General features: G+C 40.8%; 1 protein-coding gene and 1 long non-coding RNA gene across 5 annotated transcripts in view; one reads left to right on the plus strand and one right to left on the minus strand.

The window, feature by feature from the left end:
• Nucleotides 1-11,576, minus strand: part of Rasal2 (RAS protein activator like 2) — a 277,413-nt gene extending 265,837 nt beyond the window's left edge. For 3 of the 4 annotated variants that reach the window (XM_006496752.2, XM_006496751.2, XM_006496750.2), the window contains exon 1: nt 10,718-11,553. In XM_006496752.2, coding sequence (XP_006496815.1) covers nt 10,718-10,919 — 202 coding nt within the window. In that variant the 5' untranslated portion in view covers nt 10,920-11,553. Of the gene's footprint in view, nt 1-10,717 lie in introns of all 4 variants that reach the window. The other variant, NM_177644.5, reaches the window with a different exon arrangement.
• On the plus strand, nt 11,333-19,217 carry 2810025M15Rik (RIKEN cDNA 2810025M15 gene). Its single transcript, NR_027984.1, has 3 exons — nt 11,333-12,106; nt 12,725-12,776; nt 18,850-19,217. It is a non-coding gene; the product is annotated as an RIKEN cDNA 2810025M15 gene (long non-coding RNA).
• Nucleotides 19,218-21,606: the final 2,389 nt, after the last annotated feature.

Raw genomic sequence — 21,606 nt, forward strand, 5'->3', positions numbered from 1 at the left:
TATCATGTAGAAGATTGCGAATTGATCCATTACTATCTCCTTGTACTAAGGTCAAATCTAAGTGGATTAAGGAACTCCACATAAAACCAGAGACACTGAAACTTATAGAGGAGAAAGTAGGGAAAAGCCTCAAAGATATGGGTACAGGGGAAAAATTCCTGAATAGAACAGCAATGGCTTGTGCTGTAAGATCGAGAATCGATAAATGGGACCTCATAAACTTGCAAAGCTTCTGCAAGGCAAAAGACACCGTCAATAAGACAAAAAGACCACCAACAGATTGGGAAAGGATCTTTACCTATCCCAAATCGGATAGGGGACTAATATCCAATATATATAAAGAACTCAAGAAGGTAGACTCCATAAAATCAAATAACCCCATTAAAAAATGGGGCTCAGAACTGAACAAAGATTTCTCACCCAAGGAATACCGAATGGCAGAGAAGCACCTGAAAAAATGTTCAACATCCTTAATCATCAGGGAAATGCAAATCAAAACAACCCTGAGATTCCACCTCACACCAGTCAGAATGGCTAAGATGAAAAATTCAGGTGACAGCAGATGCTGGCAAGGATGTGGAGAAAGAGGAACGCTCCTCCATTGTTGGTGGGATTGCAAACTTGTACAACCACTCTGGAAATCAGTCTGGTGGTTCCTCAGAAAATTGGACATAGTACTACCGGAAGGTCCAGCAATACCTCTTCTGGGCATATATCCAGAAGATGCCCCAACCGGTAAGAAGGACACATGCTCCACTATGTTCATAGCAGCCTTATTTATAATAGCCAGAAGCTGGAAAGAACCCAGATGCCCCTCAACAGAGGAATAGATACAGAAAATGTGGTACATTTACACAATGGAGTACTACTCAACTATTAAAAAGAATGAGTTTATGAAATTCCTAAGCAAATGGATGGACCTGGAGGGCATCATCCTGAGTGAGGTAACCCAATCACAAAGGAACTCGCACAATATGTACTCACTGATAAGTGGATATTAGCCCAGAAACTTAGGATACCCAAGATATAAGATACAATTTGCTAAACGCATGAAATTCAAGAAGAACGAAGACCAAAGTGTGGACACTTTGCCCCTTCTTAGAAATGGGAACAAAACACCCATTGAAGGAGTTACAGAGACAAAATTTGGAGCTGTGACGAAAGGATGGACCATCTAGTGATTGCCATATGCAGTGATCCATCCCATAATCAGCTCCCAAACGCTGACACCATTGCATACACTAGCAAGATTTTGCTGAAAGGACCCAGATATAGCTCTCTCTTGTGAGACTATGCCAGGGGCTAGCAAACATAGAAGTGGATGCTCACAGTCAGCTATTGAATGGACCACAGGGCCCCCAATGGAGGAACTAGAGAAAGCACCCAAGGAACTAAAGGGAACTGCAACCCTATAGGTGGAACAACAATATGAACTAAGCAGTACCCCGGAGCTCTTGTCTCTAGCTGCATATGTATCAAAAGATGGCCTAGTCGGCCATCACTGCAAAGAAAGGCCCATTGGACTTGCAAACTTTATATGCCCCAGTACAGGGAAACGCCAGGGCCAAAAAGGGGGAGCAGGTGGGTAGGGGAGTGGGGGGGTGGGTATGGGGGACTTTTGGTATAGCATTGGAAATGTAAATGAGCTAAATACCTAATTAAAAAATGGGGGGAAAAAAAGACAGACTGAAACAGAAAAAAAAAAAAGAAAGAAAATATATGTGCCAAACATATTAGTAACTAGGGAGAGAAGAATAAGCTAAATTATAGATCAAATCAATGCTTGTAATGAATTGTCACTTATTGAGTATAAACAGTAAAAATCTATGGTTCTATCAGTCCAAATATAAAGCAATTAAAAACTCCCTCCAGACCCCTGAACAGCAAATTGGCTCACCATCTCATTACTATCATGAAATAAAAATCATGCTTTTTTTTTTTTTTTTTAACATGTCTCATCTTGTAACCTTCACCAGCCTGGAACTCACTATGTAGACTCTTTTGGCTTTAAGCCAGCAATTCCCCTGCATCAGTCTCTTGAGTACAAAAATTACAGATACAGAACTATTATTCCAGTCCAGGTTTTTCTTTTATTGTTATTGTTGTTTTAACTAAATTTCTTGATTCCTATTTAACGCAGAATTTTTAAGTTTTCCCTCTGTACACTTAACTAGAAGCAGGAAGATAAATTAAATTGTCAATGATTTATTGATTAGAGAAAGCAAGTAGAGGGGCAAATCAGAAGGGGTGAGTGACAACTCAAGAAATATTTACTTATACTTGTTAAATTTTGAAACAGTATTGCCTATTTTCTAAAAAAATTCAACTAAAAGTATATTTGAAAAATGTTAATATTTTCAATAACCTGAAAAATATACTTAAAGAGAAAATAGCAGAGTACTAAACACATATAGTATATCACCAAATAGGTACACGGGGGGGAAAAAAGGAACAAAACATAGAATAGTTACCTCTGAGAAGCAGATTTGCAAATGACTTAAATTTTCTTTGGATTTTCCAAATTTCCAAATTTTTACATTAAGCAATTTACAATTAACAATTACAAAATATTAAATGCAATGACTATGGGTCCAGGAGCTTAGAAATTAAAGGATAAGATAAAAAGTTAACTAGGCATATCTAGGTTTCTCATTACATATATAACATTTGTACTTCCTTAAGGTATCAGTTCAGATTACAGTTTAAAGAATTTATGCCTAGTAAATGAGCTAAATACCTAATAAAAAATGGAAAAAAAAAAAATAAAAACTCTGAAAAGGCAAAAAAAAAAAAAAAAAAAAGAATATGTCACATGAAAAAAAAAAAAAAAAAAGAATTTATGCCTAAAGAACTAAGATAAAGGAGATGAAAAGCATGGAATTTGTCTTCTGGCCTACCTCTAAAGGATTACTGTAATTATCATCATCCTCCTACTTTGTGGATGTTTTGTTCATTTTTGTTTTCTGTTACCTAGGTAATGGTACTTCCAGCATTTCCCTTAAAGACTGTGAAACTCACAATCTGGTATTTCTCACTGTAGAGTTTTCCTAACCTTCAGCTTTGAAAGGTCATCTCCCTAAGGGAAGCAGTAAGGTCTTAGAAGCTAAATCAGGAGGCTAAGGAATCTGAGGTTAAGAGTTCCAATCCTGACAAATTGTGGAATTTGTCTCCAATTTTGGAAATAAGCTGAACTTCCTGAGCCAGTTTCTCTCTGGCAAGGACATCTTTTAAAACTGTTTTGACAGACTCAGAACTATTAACTTTCAAGTTTCTTTTAACTTTTCTGTTTTTGTTTTTTTTGTTTTGTTTTGTTTTTTGTTAGATATTTCTTCTGTAAATTGTCCACAATCCTACTCTATATACTTAAGTATTATCAAACCCTTAGTCTCAGAAATGCATACATGAGACCAGAACTCGAACAATATTGAAGGTAATTATTAATGTATAGAAGTCTAATAGAACCTTAGAAGCAAATGAAAAATTAGAGTAATCTGATAAGAAAAAGTAGAAAACTTAAAATGTCTGTACAGCAGAAATAAGAAAGATAATAATCTAGGAAACAGAGACTGCAGAGATGGCTCAGCAGTAAAAAGCATCTGTTACTCTTGCAGAGAATCAATGTGGGTTTGAGTCCTAGCATCACATGAATCACAACCATCCCTAACTCCAGTTCCAGGTGATCTAAAGCCCTTTTCTGGCTTCCACAGTACGGGACACACATGTGGTGCACACACATACATGTAGGCAAAACATCTGTACAAATAAAATACGCCAATTTAACAAATGAGGATTTGTTAGACCTGCAAGGGTTTAAGTATTGTTCTCTTATTCTATACTCATTGACATTTGCTGTTTTCTTCCTACTTTCCTTCATGTACTTCTTCAAGATTGCCTCACTAGAAGACAAACCACATTAACTATGTAAAGTTCTCTACCACTGCACTTCAGCAGTACTTGGTAGCCTTTGGGAAGAAAGGTGGGTTGTTTTTTTTTTAATTTTTGTTTTTTGTTTTTTTTTTCACAAACATCAGAGAGCAATTTTCCCTCTGCCAAAAACCAGTGAGGCAATTTCAGTAGTGCCTTCAGCACATTTCAAACTCCTCTTCTAGCTAACAAGACCAAACATCTCTGGTTACCTGAAAGTGTTTTCAATAAAGTAGAATAAGAGAGCAAATGGCTAATTTTTTTCTGGATTAACTCAAGACATTAGTTGATGCTTTTTTGTGGTTAACCTACTTAAAGATGATCAAATCACTTTGCTACCGAGGAGAGCAACTGTAAAGAACTATTACATAAAACCCTCTGCTCCAACTTACCTCATCCTTCTTCCTAATGAAAACAAAGAATCAGAAACCACTGCCTTGAACTTCAGGAATCTCAGTAAGCCTACTTCTTAGTCATGTGAGTTCCTTTTCTTCTCCTCAATAATGACAGCAATTTCTTTTACCTAACGTTATAGGACATTATTGTGCATTTGTTTTAATATTGTGAGTACTCAAAAGCTGGGTATGGTAGCTTATGCGTATAATACCACCACTCAGAAGTCCATGACAGGAGGATGATCACAGATTTTAAGCCACCCGGGGCTATATAGTGAGTTTCAGTTCAGCTTGAAATACAGTGTAAGACTCTGTCTCAACAACAACAAATATGACCGCTCAGTTTTACAAACTGAAAAAGATTGAGGCAATTCTTGTATAGTTCAAATTGCTCATGCTGGAAAGTTATATAAATCCCTATTTACAAATCTGTGATGTAAGTCCACAGAACTCTCAACACCTAAGCTTTGTTGATACCTTCTCTCACATTAGTCTCTGACCTACACTAATGCAGTTATTTATAGTCTTTAGAGCACTTGGCTTGATTGCAGAAATATTAACATGACTGATTCCTCATGATTTCTCTTAATGTCAGTTGGAATTTTATACCACCTGTATATACGTTGTATATATCAGTTTTCCAAATTCACTTTTTAATTCTAAATTACTCTAGCCCAATGACTGTAGAAGAGATTATAGATATACAATTTAAGTCAGTGAAAAATACTATAATTCTCTGAAGATAAGGTAGTAATAAACCAGTGAAAGAAATTAGAACTGTACTAAAATAACATAAAATAAATTGTTCACCACTGCCGGGCAGTGGTGGCACACGCCTTTAATCCCAGCACTTGGGAGGCAGAGGCAGGCGGATTTTTAAGTTCGAGGCCAGCCTGGACTACAGAGTGAGTTTCAGGACAGCCAGGACTACACAGAGAAACCCTGTCTGGAAAAACCAAAAAAAAATTTTAAAAAATAAAAAAAAAATTCACCACTGTCTATGAATTAAACATTAATAGAACATGTAATATGAGAATTTTTCTCTCAAGAAAATGGGGCTATTTCTTGGAAAGTCCCTATGATCTGAAAGAAGAACTCATTTATTTATTTGTTTCTTACTATGTAGCCCAGACAAGCCTTGAATTCAAGATCTCCCTCCCTCACTCTTCCCAATGCTGGGATTACAGATACGTATGACCACACACAGTCGTTAAAGAACTTAATAACCATAAATTAATACATGAATTTGGAGGAACTAGGATGATGGCTCGGTGGGTTAGAACACTTTCTCCGCAAGGATGAGGAACTGATTTCAAATCCACAGCACTCACATACACTCCAGACATGGCTGTATGGCTGTGACTTCAGCACTGTAGGCAGAGACAGGCAGGTCTCAGAGAGGTAACTGGCCATCTGAGCAGCCAGTCTAGCAAAACCTAGCTATATGCTCTGTGATAGGCAATGTCTCAAGGCAATAAAGAGCCCACATCTAGTTCTGGCCCCCATAAATGCACACATATATACAAATGAATTTGGACAACATTCAGAACCTATGCCAGATTATAAGTACTGAACTCAAGCCTAAGACTCAAAGAACTTGTAAAATATTAGTACTTGTTTGTGATAGCTTAACTAATAATTGTGAGAAAATTAAAACACTTAAGTAATATGAACATGTTTTGGGATGTATATGATACATACTCACTGATCTTTCTTCTACCAATCGGTTATATAGAGCACTGAAAACATTCTGACTTGATTGAACAACTTCATTCAGGTATACATTATTACAAAACAGGCTACATTCTTTGAGGGCAGGGGAAGGGGGAAAAAACAATTTACTCATAATGTCTAAAGTTAAATAAAAACATTCTACAAAAAGCCAGTAAGTGAACCACATTTAACTCATACTGGACCAAAATGAAGCCAAGCATTCTTCAAAAGCCTTTAATCCCAGCACTCACAAAGCAGAGGCAGGTGGATTTTAGGTCCAGGCCAAACTGGTCTACAGGGCAAGTTCTAGGACATCCAAAACTACAAAAAGAAACCCTGTCTCAAGGGAGAAAGAAACTGTAGTGGGCCAAAATGAAACAACTTCCTAGACTGGCCTCTAGTCATAGTATCTTAAATAAACACAAAAACATAGTCTCTAGAAGTGCAAAAAGTAGACTTCATCTTTGACTTATCTCCTGAAATGTTAAATATTATATACAACTACATGAGCCTTCCACTCCATCAGCTCACAGGAGAAATGCTTACCAGCTCCCGCTGTCACATTTCTACAAGTCTTAGTACTTAGTGCAGTACAATTCACTTCCTTAATCTTGTGTTTGCTGAAATACAAAATAGCACCTACCAACTTTTAGAAACTTTCCAGAAGGTTCCTTTTGCAATCAATAAAAACAGAGATCTACACTAACTTAATGTTAATGCTGTTCCTCATTTTAATAATAATATTTTAGATAAATCCTAATGGAAGTACTAAACTGTCAAGTACAAGGTATCTGCTGACTCTTTAATGTACTTGATCTCTGGTTCTCCAAGAGTGATCAGTGCACACACACCCTTGCAAAACCTGTTGCACAAAGGAGTGCAGGGCACTACTACAGAAGTTCTAGAGGAGCTGGAATCCCTTTCGGGGCATTGTACTCTTGCTATCGCTCCGTTTTAAGGTTCTCATTGTTTACCAGGAGGCACAGACACTAAGGCTAGCTTTGCACTCCTGTTTCCTTTGCTAGCTTGCTGAGCTTTTGCAGGCAATTGACTCTGCTTTGACGCTATAAATATCTGGGAAATGTTCTGCATTGGATGCTCTTGGATTCTGCATCCATATTTAGCGTTTGTGGCATGTCTTTGTTTAAGCCACTCTACCACCCATAAAATCAATCAGGTTCAACTCTAAATGGTCAAACGGAAGATGAATTAACATTTAATGCCACTTTACTATGAGGCACAGGAACAATCCGCTAGACCTGAGGACAATAAAGGAGGTGGTAAGAGAAGCATATAAACAAGACAGACAGACTAATGTCAAAACTTTATACTCTTGACAGGACGGAGACACAATTTATTTGTTAATACTGGAATGAAACATTTTACTCAAACAAAGGATAGTATAAACATTTTCTCTTAGCTGTGTCTCAAAGACTTGCATTTGTTTGTGCTCTAAATATAGACCCACCTACTACAAAGCTCTGAACATATTCCAAAGCAAATCATGGTAATACACAAAGCTCTGGATGCATTAGCAACCAAAGAGCCAAACTTGTTAACCAGAGTAAAAACAGTGCCAGTCTTTCAAATCTGTGAAATAAACTAAGGAAATACTGTGCCTCAAAGTTTCTATGAGATATCCTTAAGAAAGGAGAAATATTTTTGTTAGTCTTTTTGTATGATTTCAATGAAAATTCTCAAAGAGGATGTGAGCTAGCCAGCATCCAGGTTCACTCAATACCACTCCTCAGTATAATTAGCCTTTGAAACCACGTCCATCTCCACCTGCATAAGCCAGACCTGAGCAGCATCCTGCTACCTTCCTACCTTGTGAGAACAGAGTCCTCCTGATGGTGAGTTAAAAAGCGCTCAACTGAGAGCTTGTTCAACAGCTGGCTTCAAAAGTCAGGACAGAATCTGTAGGCCAAGTTGTAGTTAAATAATGGGACCAATTAGACCACAGTCCATATTTAATCCACAAACTTAGAGGAGAGGAGTGAAAACTTCTCTGAAACAAGTGGACCACACTTAAAAAAAAAAAAGTCTCTATAAATTATGTAGAGGATCAAAGATAACCCAAGAATACACAAATCGGACAAGAAACAAACAAACAAAAAAAAACATATTCCATAAATGTTTACTTTCTTGCTGGGCATGGTTGCCCATGCCTTTAATCCAGGCATTTCAGGAGGTAGAGGCAAGTAGTTCTCAATGAGTTTGAGACCAGCCTGGACTATATGGCAAATTTCAGGCCAGCCAGGGCTACGCAGTGAGACCCTGCTTAAATAAATTTTAAAAATTGATTTTCCACATTATTCTAACCTCAAAGAATCATACAATAAACAATTTTTTGTTTGTTTTTTGTTTTTTGTTTTGTCAAGACAGGGTTTCTCTGCATAGTCCTAGCTGTCCTGGAACTCACTCTGTAGACCAGGCTGGCCTTGAACTCAGAAATTCACCTACCTCTGCCTCCCAAGTGCTGGGATTAAAGGCATGCGCCACCACGCCTGGCTCAATAAACAATTTTAAAACTATCTAAAACAAGCAAGACCCCCTTAGTTTTGGTTTGTATGGACAACAAAGCAGTCTCCAGGGAAAAATCCTTAAAAGAAAAGCAGCAGCATTAAACAGCAAGTAAAACTGAGTTTTAATTAACTGACAAAAATCAAACATTAAAAAAAAAAAGATGATGCAGTGGAAATTCTACCACTAAACATAGAAATACTTCCTCTGAATAACTTCTTGTGCATGAATTTATGTGCATGTAAGCCAACTACTTCAGATTCCACATTGTATGCAGAAACCTGGAGCCAGGGAGATAAAAATGACTCAGACAAAATTAAATGACAACGAAGCTGTGGCAAAACCAAAAAGAAAACTATCTGGTTCTTGGCCCTAGTTGTGTGCTACTAATTTCTAGGTTTCTTCAAACATATTTAGACGTGTGTGCATATGACAAGTCCAGTTCTAGAACAGACTACCAAAACATTAGTAAAAATTTACATGGGTTACATGTGAAGGATATGTACAATAATAAGGTCTAGAATATCCAGCTCTGAACACTTGTCAGCCAATTATCATATATACTAACATGGTCCTCTCTCTAACATTGTATAAAAACAGTAAGAGAAAGTGTATACAGACAGAAGATAAAATGTAACCACAATGTATTCCAATTTATAGTCATTTTTAGACTCTCATCAACTTTTGTTATAAGTGATCAGCTAACCTGAACTAGCAGACAGGTGGACTACCAGGCAGCAAAGCTTTTAATCCAACCTGCTGAGAATGAATTGAGTAACTCTGCGTCAGTTCCCACCTCTTTGCTTTAATTCCCCCATTTAGCAAAAAGGAAGAGAAAAAAGAAAGAAAGAAAAAAAAACATTTAGAAACACCAGCAAAATTCTAAGTAGTATATACATAAATTTCTAAGAACTAGCTATAAGGAGAGTTGCTTTTTTTATATAACTAAAAAGACCCTACAGATTATTTAATCCACTCATTTTGTAGATAAGGAATTTGAGGCAAAAAGATGGCCTTATCTGCCCTAAATTGTTTAATAATTTTTAGTGACAGAACTGAGGCAAGAATTCAAATGTCTGGGATCTTTCCTGAAGTCAACTGAACTGTCCAAAAGACAACTTATAAACCATGAAAAGATGGTCTTGAATTATAAAGCACAGAACCTATTTGGAAGTATGAAAGCCAAGCCATAAATACAATATGCTGATCACTAACAGCATATTAGACAAACAAAACTGCAGGACAGCATCTCAACACTGTGTGATTCCAGATACTTCAAATTGGTCATCTTATATTCAACCACATTACTATGTCTTTTATGGTCATGTGTAGCAGAAACATTCTGCTAGCTTGATATTTTGGAAAGCCACAGCTAACCCATGCATACAGCATGTTTAACGTTGCCACAGCCTTTCCTGAATAGAAAATCATCATTCAGGTTTAATTTAAAAGATGGTTACTCGGAATGCAGAAAGGGAAAGTTTCTTTAGTGTGTTCATCACTTTAAACCTGCTGAGTGACAACCGGGTAGCTTAACCACGAAAACCAGAAACAGCAGTGCAATCTGAAACAACCTACACACTCAGGACAAGCAGAGAGTACGGTTCAAGGAAAAGCTGTCGGTAAATCTACTGCTACCAAACACTTGAACTGGGGCTGGTGCAAGGGCTACGGCTAGGGCTGGGTGTCTCTCCCATCTCTGCCCCCCACCCACAACCCCTCGATTTTGTTTTGTTTTGTTTTTCATTCATTAGCTCATCTTCTACTAAGCTTTTTCATATCTTTCTCTCAACACTTGCTTCACACAACAGGAAGGAAATGAAATCCCATTCACTTGGTTTTGTGCCTTGTTCCATTCTACCTTCCTGAGGACTCAGCAGCAAGTGCCTTTAATTAATCACCTAAGAATTACGTCCAGATAGCTCAACTCTATAAACTTACTGTGGATATCTAAAGAGGTCCAAAGGAGCCTACTGAGTCACATAACCAGGCGCTATATATTGGATAAACTTGTCAAAAAGCATTTTCTGCAACAACAACAACAACAACCAAAAAAAGATGTGGACAGCTGACCTAGGATAGATGGGGGACTAAGAATGCATCGGAGCCCAAGGAAAGATGAGAAACGCCAGCCTCTGAGGCAGACGACTTGTGATCCTTACCGAACACCCGGACCCAGCTCTGCTGCTGGCACACTGACTCCAGAAGGATCCGATCCAGCATGCCACCGGCCACTGCTCCGCTGACTGGGACGACCGCGTCCAGATCCTCCGGGGGCAGCGGCGAGTCGGACTCCAGCCCCGTGAACATCTCCGGCCACGACAGCGCCTCCGCGGCTCCTCCGGACGACGGAGACAGCTCCATGGTGTCCCAGAGGGAGCAGGCGGCGGCGGCGGGGCGGGCTTCCCGGCTGCGGGAAAGGGACGACGGCGCGGCCACCAGCACCCGAACGGCTGCGGGCGCGGACACCGCTCACCTCCTTCCCCGCCGCCCACCGCCCGAAGGCCGGGCGCCGCAGCCCACCTGCAAGCGGAGGGTGGGACCCGGGCCGGGAGGCGGGTCCAGCGTGGTCCGGAGCGGAGGCGGGTCCCGGCTCAGGTGCGGGTCCGGAGCGGACGCGGAGCACCCGGGAGCGCGGGCTCACCTCCCGCCCCCACGCAGCCCTGCTCAACCCCCGCGGGCGCGTTCGCGGGCCGCCCGGGCTTGGGCTGAGGATGGAGCTCGGCCAGGCAGGGCTGGGCTCGGGGGCGTCGCCGCCAGGGGCCGCCCCCTCTGACCGGCTCCCGCCGCCGTCGCCTCGGGGGCTCAAAGCGCCGGCTCCCTCAGCCTGAGGGGCGCGCCCCGGCCCAGCTTCTGTCCGCCTGGCGTCGGCTTGCTCCCGCGGAACGCGCAGGCCGGCCCGCTAACTCTCAGGCCGCCGCTCCGGCCGCTGCTTGGGCTCCTCCGGCTCGCGCTCCTCTGAGAAACCCACAAGCCCGGCAGCCGCGGCGCTGGCGGCGGCGGCAGGCGGCATCCCAGGGTGATAGGCCGAAGCAATCGAGTGCCGAGCTCACGGCCGCGTGTGCAATCCAGTAACCGAGCGGAGGAGGAACTGCCGCCGAAGACAGCAAAAATCGGGCACCGAAATACTCAGCGGGCCAGGCCCGCCTACTTTCCTAAGACTATCCTGCTCCGACCGCCTCTCGGTGCGGGGATCCTCGAGCTGCTGGTGGAAGCAGAGACGGTGTTGGGGAGGCGGAGAGAAAACGGGGTGCGGGAAATTTAAAAAGATGGGAAAGGCGCTTCCCTTTTATCTTAGCCCCTATCCTGTTGATTTCTGGACCAATGCTTCTTTCTCGGACGAAGAACATGAAGACGCTGCTTTATCTAACAGTCACCTCGGAAGAAACGCCATGGTTCCTCCACAAGGGAGATCTGGCCCCGCGTCTTGGATCCTGAGATCTGTGCGAGATCCCGGCTTTGCGCCCTGTCCGCCCTGGAGCTGGATTTATCATCAGTTTAGAATAGCATGGCTACGATGTGTGGTGCGGATGGATGGACGAGCCCCGCAAGTACATGAAATGCCCCAAAGCCCCAGCATTAACCAAACAAGCTTCTCTTTTTTGCCTTTGATCTTTGCAATCTGTTGGCTTCTCTTCTAACAGTGTCACTTGGGTTTTATTTTTGGTCTATGTGTAAACTGTCTTCCTCCTTAACATTGGCTTCGTTTTGTGCCCACCCAAAGCGGGATTCACCAATCCAGATTTCAGAGATTTTAGGCATAAGTAAATAAATAAATAAATAAATAAATAAATAATAGTAATAATAATAATTTCGGGTAGAAATTTACCAATTTAAATTATGTTGACAAATCAGGTTTTTCAACAATTTATGAACATGGCTACTTCAAACCAATCAGGAATTTTTCATAATTAGATGATGCTAAAAAATATTTGGGGGAGGGTTTTTGTTGTGTCCCAGCCCACCCCAGCCCTCATTTCTCTCTACTTTGACCTTCTATAAGAGGTCAATCTAATTTTCTAGGTTTTAGGAATTCTCATGTGTTTTTGTGTTTTATGGGAGTTATAGCATGCATTTTATAATTTTCTCCCAAATTTTACATAGAGTAATAGCATGTTAAAACAAGAAGTGACTTTAAAGATCCTCTCACCCTTCCTCTTGTTTAACAGGTGCAGACAGGACAGTCCACATCACCTGCCAAAGCAGCCAGCAATGCAACAGGTACGTCTTACAAGCTCTCAGTGATACTGATTTCTTCAACTCTGATCCTTCAAGAACTCTGTGATTAGATTTGTTAATCTGGTGCTTAGCAATGAAGTAGAGTAATCCCTCCCGGTATATAGAAGCCCACTTGCTTGCTATCTGACTACAGTCAGCTCTCCAATTTTAATAAATGAGAGATAAGGAAGCTAGAAGTTACAGGACCCAGCCCTAAACAAATCTAGTGTTTTCTTTCTCCCTTCTTTCCTTCCTTCCTTCCTTCCTTCCTTCCTTCCTTCCTTCCTTCCTTCCTTCCTTCCTTCCGTTTAGTTTCAAGACAGGGTTCCTCTGTGTACCAGCCCTGGCTGCCCTGGAACATGCTTTGTAGGCCAGGCTGGCTCTGAACTCAAAGAAATAGGCCTGCCTCTGCCTCCCGAGTGCTGGGATTAAAGGTGTTGGCCACCATACCCAACTCAACTCCAATTTGTAAAGATCTCTGAAGGGACATTGTCCTTTTGCAGTAGAGGGAGGGAAGGAGAGAGAGAGAAAACCCTTGGCATAGGATTTCCATTTGTATTGAATTATTGTTGATGTCTCAAAGAGTAAGTGAATATGGACACCAGCCGTACAAATCAAAGTATCTACTCATATGTATGGATGTATTTACCCAAGCTGTTATCCCCAAAGCAGCATTAGGAGTGGTATATAAAATGAAGGGAAAAAGGTTTTCCAAAAATTGATCTAAGTGCCATCATGTCTCTTAAGGGAAAGGCTCTGTCAAACTCCCTCTTATCCTGCTTCCTTAGTAACCTCTGTTTCCATCCAGACCACTAAAACTAGTCACTACTTCACTTTGGCATCCTGAGCTCGTACTAGTTGCACACCATCATCCAGTCACCCAAGTAACATACATCTGGAATGCATCTAATGTCTCTAGGTCTAAAGGAAAATACTTTCACGACATGGAGGGTAAATAATTCTGTAATAGAAACAGAATTTTAAAAACAGTCTTTTAGCCAATGGAAAAATAATGAAGCACAGAGTACTAATAAATCATCTTTCTGAAGATAACTGAATTAAAACTCTAGCCTTCTGCAGGAAAGGATGGCACTGCCTATAATCCCTCCTGGGAGGTAGAAGCAGGAGTATCAGGAGTCCAGGTCACTCTTGGGTACATAGAGATTTGGAGACCAGCCTGGCTACTTGAGTCTCTGAATAAAAACAAACAAGAAACCATTAGTAGCCTAATTTGAGGGGAGGGAGCAAGATAGGGTTTCTCTGTATAGTTTTGGCTGTCTTGGAACTCACTCCATAGACCATTCTGGCTTTTGGCTCACAGAAGAGATCCACCTGCCTCTGCCTCCAGAGTTCTGGGATTAATGGCATGTGCCACTACTGCCCTGCTTAGTTTATTAATAAATCTGCATTCTTAAGGATTTTTGGGTTTGCAGCAGGTAGAGTTGTTCTGATATTTGTGAGGAAAGGTCATTTTTTTTTCCTGAAAGTGATTATCATTAAGAAAAATAACATAGAAAAACAAAAAGTAATAAACCAATTTGTATTGCTCAAGGTAGTTAATGCCACTTGCATTTGTACCTGTGGTATCTCTGCAGTATATTTCTGGATTTTAAAGTGAAAACAGACTTTTGTATGCTATAAATCCTAGTTCGCGAACAGACTATGAAAGAGTTGAAGATTCATTTCCACCTGCTTTGTCCTTCTGCTTTGGAGCTTTAAGATGCTCAGCACATCTGTGAAGTGGATAATCACTGGTCCTCTTGTTCCCCAAAATCAAACCCAACAACTAGGACAAGTGGGAACTGAGATTAGGAACCTGTGGAAAGATGTGAGGAGTGACAGGAGGAGTTTCCCAGATGATGGCCTAAAAAGCAAAATCCAGGAACAGTCTGAGCTTTCTAAAAGATAAAAGAGGTCACTGCTTGTGAGCCTGTATCACTAATCTTAAATGGAGATGAGGGTTTTGAGTCTTGGCTGTTACAACCTAACAGGTTTGTTTGTCTTCCCTCTTTCCTCTGTCTGAAACTGCACATACCTCAGGAGGTCCCACCCTTGTAAGTGCCCTCCCCCACTTCTCTCAGCAGATAATCCCATAAACAGGAAGTCAGGAGGCCGGCTTCTTTTCTGCACCCCCTTTCTTCTTGAGCATAGGGCCCTAGCGCTTTCCGGATTGCTTTGTACAATGTTGGTGATACAAGGGAAGTGTTGAGCCTTCCCCTAGATCTCCAATCCCCCTAGATAATCCAAGCACTTCTGTGACTATAGTGTCAGCTGGATAATGTTGAGTTTAGGACACCTTATCACCAACCCATCTGCAGTGCTGAGGTCCAATCAGGAGTTTATAAATGTTGACTACATCCACCAAGATGGCATTTCCTGGATTTCAGACGCAACACTTCCCAAATCTCTTTGTGTCCCCTGTTTCCCTCACCCAGACAGCCTCCCGGTCTCTAATTTATTGTAAAGGAGCTAGTAGATCCTACTTCAGACTCACAGAAATCCAGTCATTTATACCCTCTCATGGCACCTGGTTAGCTGCGTTCTTTCCCCTGAGGACTTTCTGCTTCCAATTTTTTTTTTTTTTTTTTTTTTTTTTTTTTTTTTTTTGGTTTTTCGAGACAGGGTTTCTCTGTATAGCCCTGGCTGTCCTGGAGCTCACTTTGTAGACCAGGCTGGCCTTGAACTCAGAAATCCACCTGTCTCTGCCTCCCGAGTGCTGAGATAAAAGGCGTGCGCCACCACGCCCGGCTCTGCTTCCAATTTTATCTTACCTTCCTTATAGGTGATTTATCATCAAGTGTAGTTAGGACCAGATCATATCGCCTACAAAAGGAAAGAAAAATGCAGAACCATTCCATGTCTAAAAGGGACATCACTCAAATGTGATCCCCACCCCCACCCCTAGCCAGCATGCAAAGCACGCTCCCAAAATACCTAGCTCTTTGTTTACTCCTAGCTGCAAGGAAGCAACCCCATCAAATGCCAAAGGCCTTAATCAAGTCCTTCCTTATTCTCCAAGCTGACAGTGACCCCCAGCTTCCTCCATTTGTTCCTGTTTCACTTCTGGGATCAACACAATAAATATTGTGGTACAGTCCTTAATGCCCACCATTACGTTATAAACATCATGAAGGCAAAGACTGTGTTATATCCCACAATACCTTTCTCAAAACATCCTTCCAGTGATATCAGAAACCAGGAAGCAAGGAAGTAGATCTATGGGAAAATGAAAGCCTTGTTTTGTTTTTAGACGTGTGGGACTGAAAAAGACATTCAAAACGAATTTAATCATTCCAGTCCTTCAATTCATTTTCTGTCCTGCCCCCTCCTCAGTTGAAACTAAGCATACCTTGCTAAGTATAGTCCCAGCTACTGAGACTGGAGGATCACCTAAGTTGGAGACTAGCCTGAGCAATATTGAGATCCCACCTCGAAAATGAATTAGAAGGAACACATCTAGACCCTGAAGAATTGCTTGGCTTGCCCAAGGTCATATAACTAGAGACATAGGAAGAAGTCAAATTTGAATCATCGGAGTCTCAAACTCACCAGTCAAAGGCTTGCTTCCCACCTTTTCCTTATTTATAAAGGTTTCCTCGTTAGAAAAAATTTTACTCTTTTGCATATTATTTAAGCTTAAAGCATTTGTGCCACATTCCTAGCCCCACATATAATTTTAGCAAAATTATACTTTTTTTTTTTTTAACCAAAGGACCAAACAGAGACATCAGAGAAACATCTGGTCTGATTCATCAGGGCAACAGCACCGTTTCTATTTATACATGAGCACAGCCCTATCTTTGTAGCTCTCAGCTGTTGCTCCCTGCTCAGTATGTCCCCTTTTCAACCTTGTCTGCCCCTCATCAAGATAGCATCCTGCATCCCGGCTTGCAAGCAGAACCTAACGTAATAAAAGAAACATGCATCCCTTACTTCCCAAAAGGGTTCTGAACTTTAAAGGAACTATTATTTCTCTACTTTCTTAGTCCCTTTGTTCTAGAGCATGAGACAGCCAGTCTCAAGTGCTTTGGTAGGTTGCTGCCACTCTCTCTTGCATTCTTGGTAGAAGATGCATGAGAGCCAAAACTGAACAACAAGTTATGTTTGGAAGCAGATCGAGTTCAGAAAGTAAATGTAAGGAAGGGAGCTGGGGCCTCCCAGCAACATTTGATAATGATTAAAACACAGAGGCTCCGTGATCTTAGGTAGGAATCGGGACAAAAGGGAAGGAAGGAAGGGAGGGGGTGGAGAGGAGGAAGGAAGGAAGACCCGCCAGAGAACCCTTTTGTCCAAGCGCCCTAAGAGAAAGCCACTGCTTGTAGCAGCCGCTGACACTGTTGTTTGGAAAAGCCATGCTACATGCCAGAGACAAACAGCTCTCTCTCTCTCTACCAGTGACTTCTTCTTGGCAGAAACGCCTTCAAAATTATGACCTCACCTCAGCATTCAACTTTAGGAATTCAAAAGGAATAAAAACAGAGCGAACCACAATGGCCTCTGACATCAGGGCCTAATTAAAATCTCTTAAGATCTTAAGCACTGAAAATAATAAGGTGCCCAGCTCCACCCTGTGTAATTTAAAAATAAATGGCAAAGTATCGGAAAAACAGCAAAGTTAGGGTTTCCCCCACCCCAGAGATGACAGCTACAGAATCTGCTCCAGAGAAAGCAAATATAAAACTTAATTTTTTTTTTTTTTTTTTTTTTTTGAGACAGGGTTTCTCTGTATAGCCCTGGCTGTCCTGGAACTCACTTTGTAGACCAGGCTGGCCTTGAACTCAGAAATCCACCTGCCTCTGCCTCCCAAGTGCTGGGATTAAAGCCCCACCACGCCCGGCTAAAACTTAAATTTTTGGAGGTTGTTTTTGCTTTGTTTTTAATGCTCTTATACACATCTGTTAAATGATACAACTCTGCTTGGAATACAGAGCCACAACATTGATTAACTTACACATGATTCCATTGTCTTTTTGGTACCCTTGAGAACAATACCATGATAACTGGCCAATATATGTAGTTTATAATGACCTATATTCCCTTTGTCTCTTGTAGAAAGAAGAGTGTCAGTGTAGCAGTTATAAGTCTTAAAAGTTTTTGGTGGTGGTGGTGGTGGTCTTTTGGTCTCAAAAAAAGACATTTTTTGCAGCACAAGACAGGAGTTTAGAAGCAAGTTGTCAGAAAATGATTTTGGAATTTGACTCTACTGAGATGTTATGACCAGACAGTGAAGTCTAGAAAGCAACAGATAACTGAAGCAGATTGGAGTGGGACATGGGCATAAAGGAGGTACACAGAAAGTACAAGCAAATGTATCGACACCAACTCTAACGATGCTGCTGCTGAAGGTTCAAGCTCAACATCCCACCAATGAGAGTCTCTTTGATGGATATTTAACACCCTGTTTTCCCCAGTGAATATACCTCACATATGCCTGTCTTCTAGACCTACTCAGCTCCCATCTTCAACAAAGGTTTCCACCTCCAACTTCTAGAATAAAAACTAAGGTCACAAAGCAAGATATCCTTCAGTCTCCCCCCATACCTCTCCCATCTTTTGCCTCCTTTTTTTCCCCAGAGACTGGATCCACCTACTTTTTGTGTAGGGGAGTTGGGGGGGAGGTGAGACAGGGTTTCTCTGTGTCGCCCTGGCTGTCCTGAAACTCACTCTGGCCTCGAACTCAGAAATCTGCCTGCTTCTGCCTCCAAAGTGCTGGGATTAAAGTTATGGGCCACCACTGCCCAGCTGGATCCACCTACTTCTCACAAGTTTTAAATAAGTATTGTCTCTTCCCTGTGCTTTCAATGATGGTTCCTTCTTTGAATCCATGTGTCTATCTCTTCCATCTAACCAAAAAGCTTTGTACCAATGCAGTCCACAGATGCTCAAAACTGTACTTGAAATGCACCCAAAACACAAGCTGGATGGATGGATGAATGGATGGATGGATGGATGGATGGATGGATATGTAATAAACCAAGGAAAGCCAAATGCTATTTGGAGAATATAGGTGGTAGGTACGTGGGTATCCACAATATAATTCTTTTAACTTTCCTTTCTGTTTAAATTGTCATTATAGCTCTCCAAGATCAGGCCTAGGTGGATCACTGACCTGGCTAAAAGTACCAAGAAGGCCTGGATCATTGTGGTGCCTCTCTCCAGAAAATGGTGACAAAAATTGAAATCAACCAGCACATCAGGATCCTCTGTGGCAAGACCAAGATAATAATGGGGGACACTGTCATCTGGCACTGTGGTTCCTTCACGACAACAGTGGCTGGTGGGTCCTAGATTTACAACATCACTTCTGCTGTCACAGTCAAACCGGCCATCAGGAGACTGAAGGAAATTAAAGACCAGTAGAAGTGCTACTGTTTGAGCAGCCCTGGCCTGCAATAAATGAGTTCATTCCTATGAAAGGTTGTAATAAAGTGTTGGTTGAGTAACTTTGCTGGCCCAGTGTCTTCCTGAAGCTACCATCAATCCCTCTTTCTTTTTTCCTCTCTGAACTTTCGAAAAACCAGACCATATTCATTGGCTCCGCTACCTCCCTCCCTTCTGGTATCTCTCTCCCTACAAATATCTAAAGAAGAAATAAGGTGTTAGAGTTGAAATCCCCTTAACACTCCAGCCAACTCCTTTCTCTTCTTGTGACCAAGATATCATTGCTGTTCTAATGTTGACATGCATTTCTTCCACACACATGAAACATATCCTTTTGTGTGCAGTATTATATTCTCAAGGGTTATCAATGTTATTACTTGTGGGCCTACTCCTATCATTTTAAGTGATAAATACCTGTTTTATATATATAATCATCTGCTATATATAAAATCATAGAATTCACCACTCATGCAGTCTACTACTGAGTTTCCACTTTGTTACAAACATTAAACCACTTCTCGTGATTCATAGATTGACATTACCATATGTCTCAAATGAATTGACATTGTATAGTTTCATATATCCAATCCCACAAAATACTGCTGTGTTTCTCTCCACTGTAGCTGCTTCAAGTTACAGGAGCGGAGTTTCTTCTTCACACCATGCCAATATTTAGCATTATCTGCTTGAATTGGCTCATTTTTCAGTTTTTTGAGATTCTCAAGATTATATGGCTGGCCAGGCGTGGTGGTGCACGCCTTTAATCCCAGCACTTGGGAGGCAGAGGCAGGTGGATTTCTGAGTTCGAGGCCAGCCTGGTCTACAAAGTGAGTTCCAGGACAGCCAGGGCTATACAGAGAAACCCTGTCTCGAAAAAACAAAAAAAAAAAAAAAAAAAAAAGATTTTATGGCTGGACACATGACTCAGAGCACTGATGCTCTTCCAGAGGTCCTAAGTTCAATTCCCAGCAACCACGTGGTGGCTCACAACCATCTGTAATGGAATCCGATGTAATAGAATCATATGGTGTCCATAAAGACAGAGTATTCACACATAAAATAAATAAGTCTTAAAAAGAATATACAAGCCGGGCGGTGGTGGCGCACACCTTTAATCCCAGCACTTGGGAGGCAGAGGCAGGTGAATTTCTGAGTTCCAGGCCAGCCTGGTCTACAAAGTGAGTGCCAGGACAGCCAGGGCTACACAGAGAAACCCTGTCTCGAAAAAAAAAAAATACATATATATATATATATATATATACAAGAAAAACAATCCACCTTAAAACTTTACCTTTCCCCTTTTGATGTGCTCTTGTCTATTCAATATTGTCTGAATTGCCTAGTCACATTTTTTGCAGATTTTTTTCAATTGCAATTTTGTCTTTTTCTGTGATTTATTTTTTTAAAAAATCCCCTATATACTGACTGTGGCCTAATCTCTTGGGGGTTATTATTATTATTACCAGATAATAATGGTACAAAATAATATACTTCATTTTATTTTTACAAATGTATGTAATATATTGTCTCCCTCTACTTTTTACTGCTATTCCTTTCTTCTCCCAAATAGATAGTCCCCTTTTGTCTTTCATGTCTCTCTTAACATATATATATATGTATGTATATATATATATATATCCAGTTCTATCAGTTTTCTTTCAAACCAGTTTTGTTCTATTTTGGCTAAATATGCTTTGTGTCTGTTTTCAACATTTTTGCTAGATTTGCTTCTGGGTACATTATTCCTTTTGTTATAATTAGATATTATTGTATTTTCAAATTGGTTATTGCAGTTGTACTGAAACTAGTGATTTTTGATTATTGATTTTGGGTCCATCAACATTTTAAAAACTTGTATAACCATGCAATAGTAAAGGATTGTCTCAAATATACTATATAGAGAACATTTCATTATCTGCATATAATGTTTATTTTTGTTCCTTAGTTTCAATAATCTGTACATTTTGTTTCTTGTCTTACTGCATTGGTCAAAAAGTCCAGAGCCATGTTGAAGAATTATGTCTATATCTTGTTCCTGGCTTTGAGCACTGAATATTTCTTATTTTGCAGTATTTGCTCTAGGCTTTTAAATATATTCAGATGGTCCACTATATTTCTAGATTTCTAAGAAACATTTAAAATCAAAAAATGAGTGTTAAGCCAGGCAGTGTTGGCACATGTCTTTAATCCCAGCACTTGGGAGGCAGAAGCAGGTGGATTTCTGAGTTCGAGGCCAGCCTGGTCACAGAGTGAGTTCCAGGACAGCCAGGGATACACAGAGAAACCCTAAGTTTGAGGCCAGCCTGGTCTACAGAGTGAGTTCCAGGACAGCAAGGGGTACACAGAGAAACCCTGTCTCAAAAAACTCAAAAAAAAAAAAAAAAAAAAAAGAGTGTTAAATATTAATGAGTTCCCCCTGCCTGGTATTTGTTGAAATAATCATTTAATTTTC

This window comes from Mus musculus, chromosome 1 (assembly GCF_000001635.26).
Source record: "Mus musculus strain C57BL/6J chromosome 1, GRCm38.p6 C57BL/6J".
NCBI lineage: Eukaryota > Metazoa > Chordata > Mammalia > Rodentia > Muridae > Mus > Mus musculus.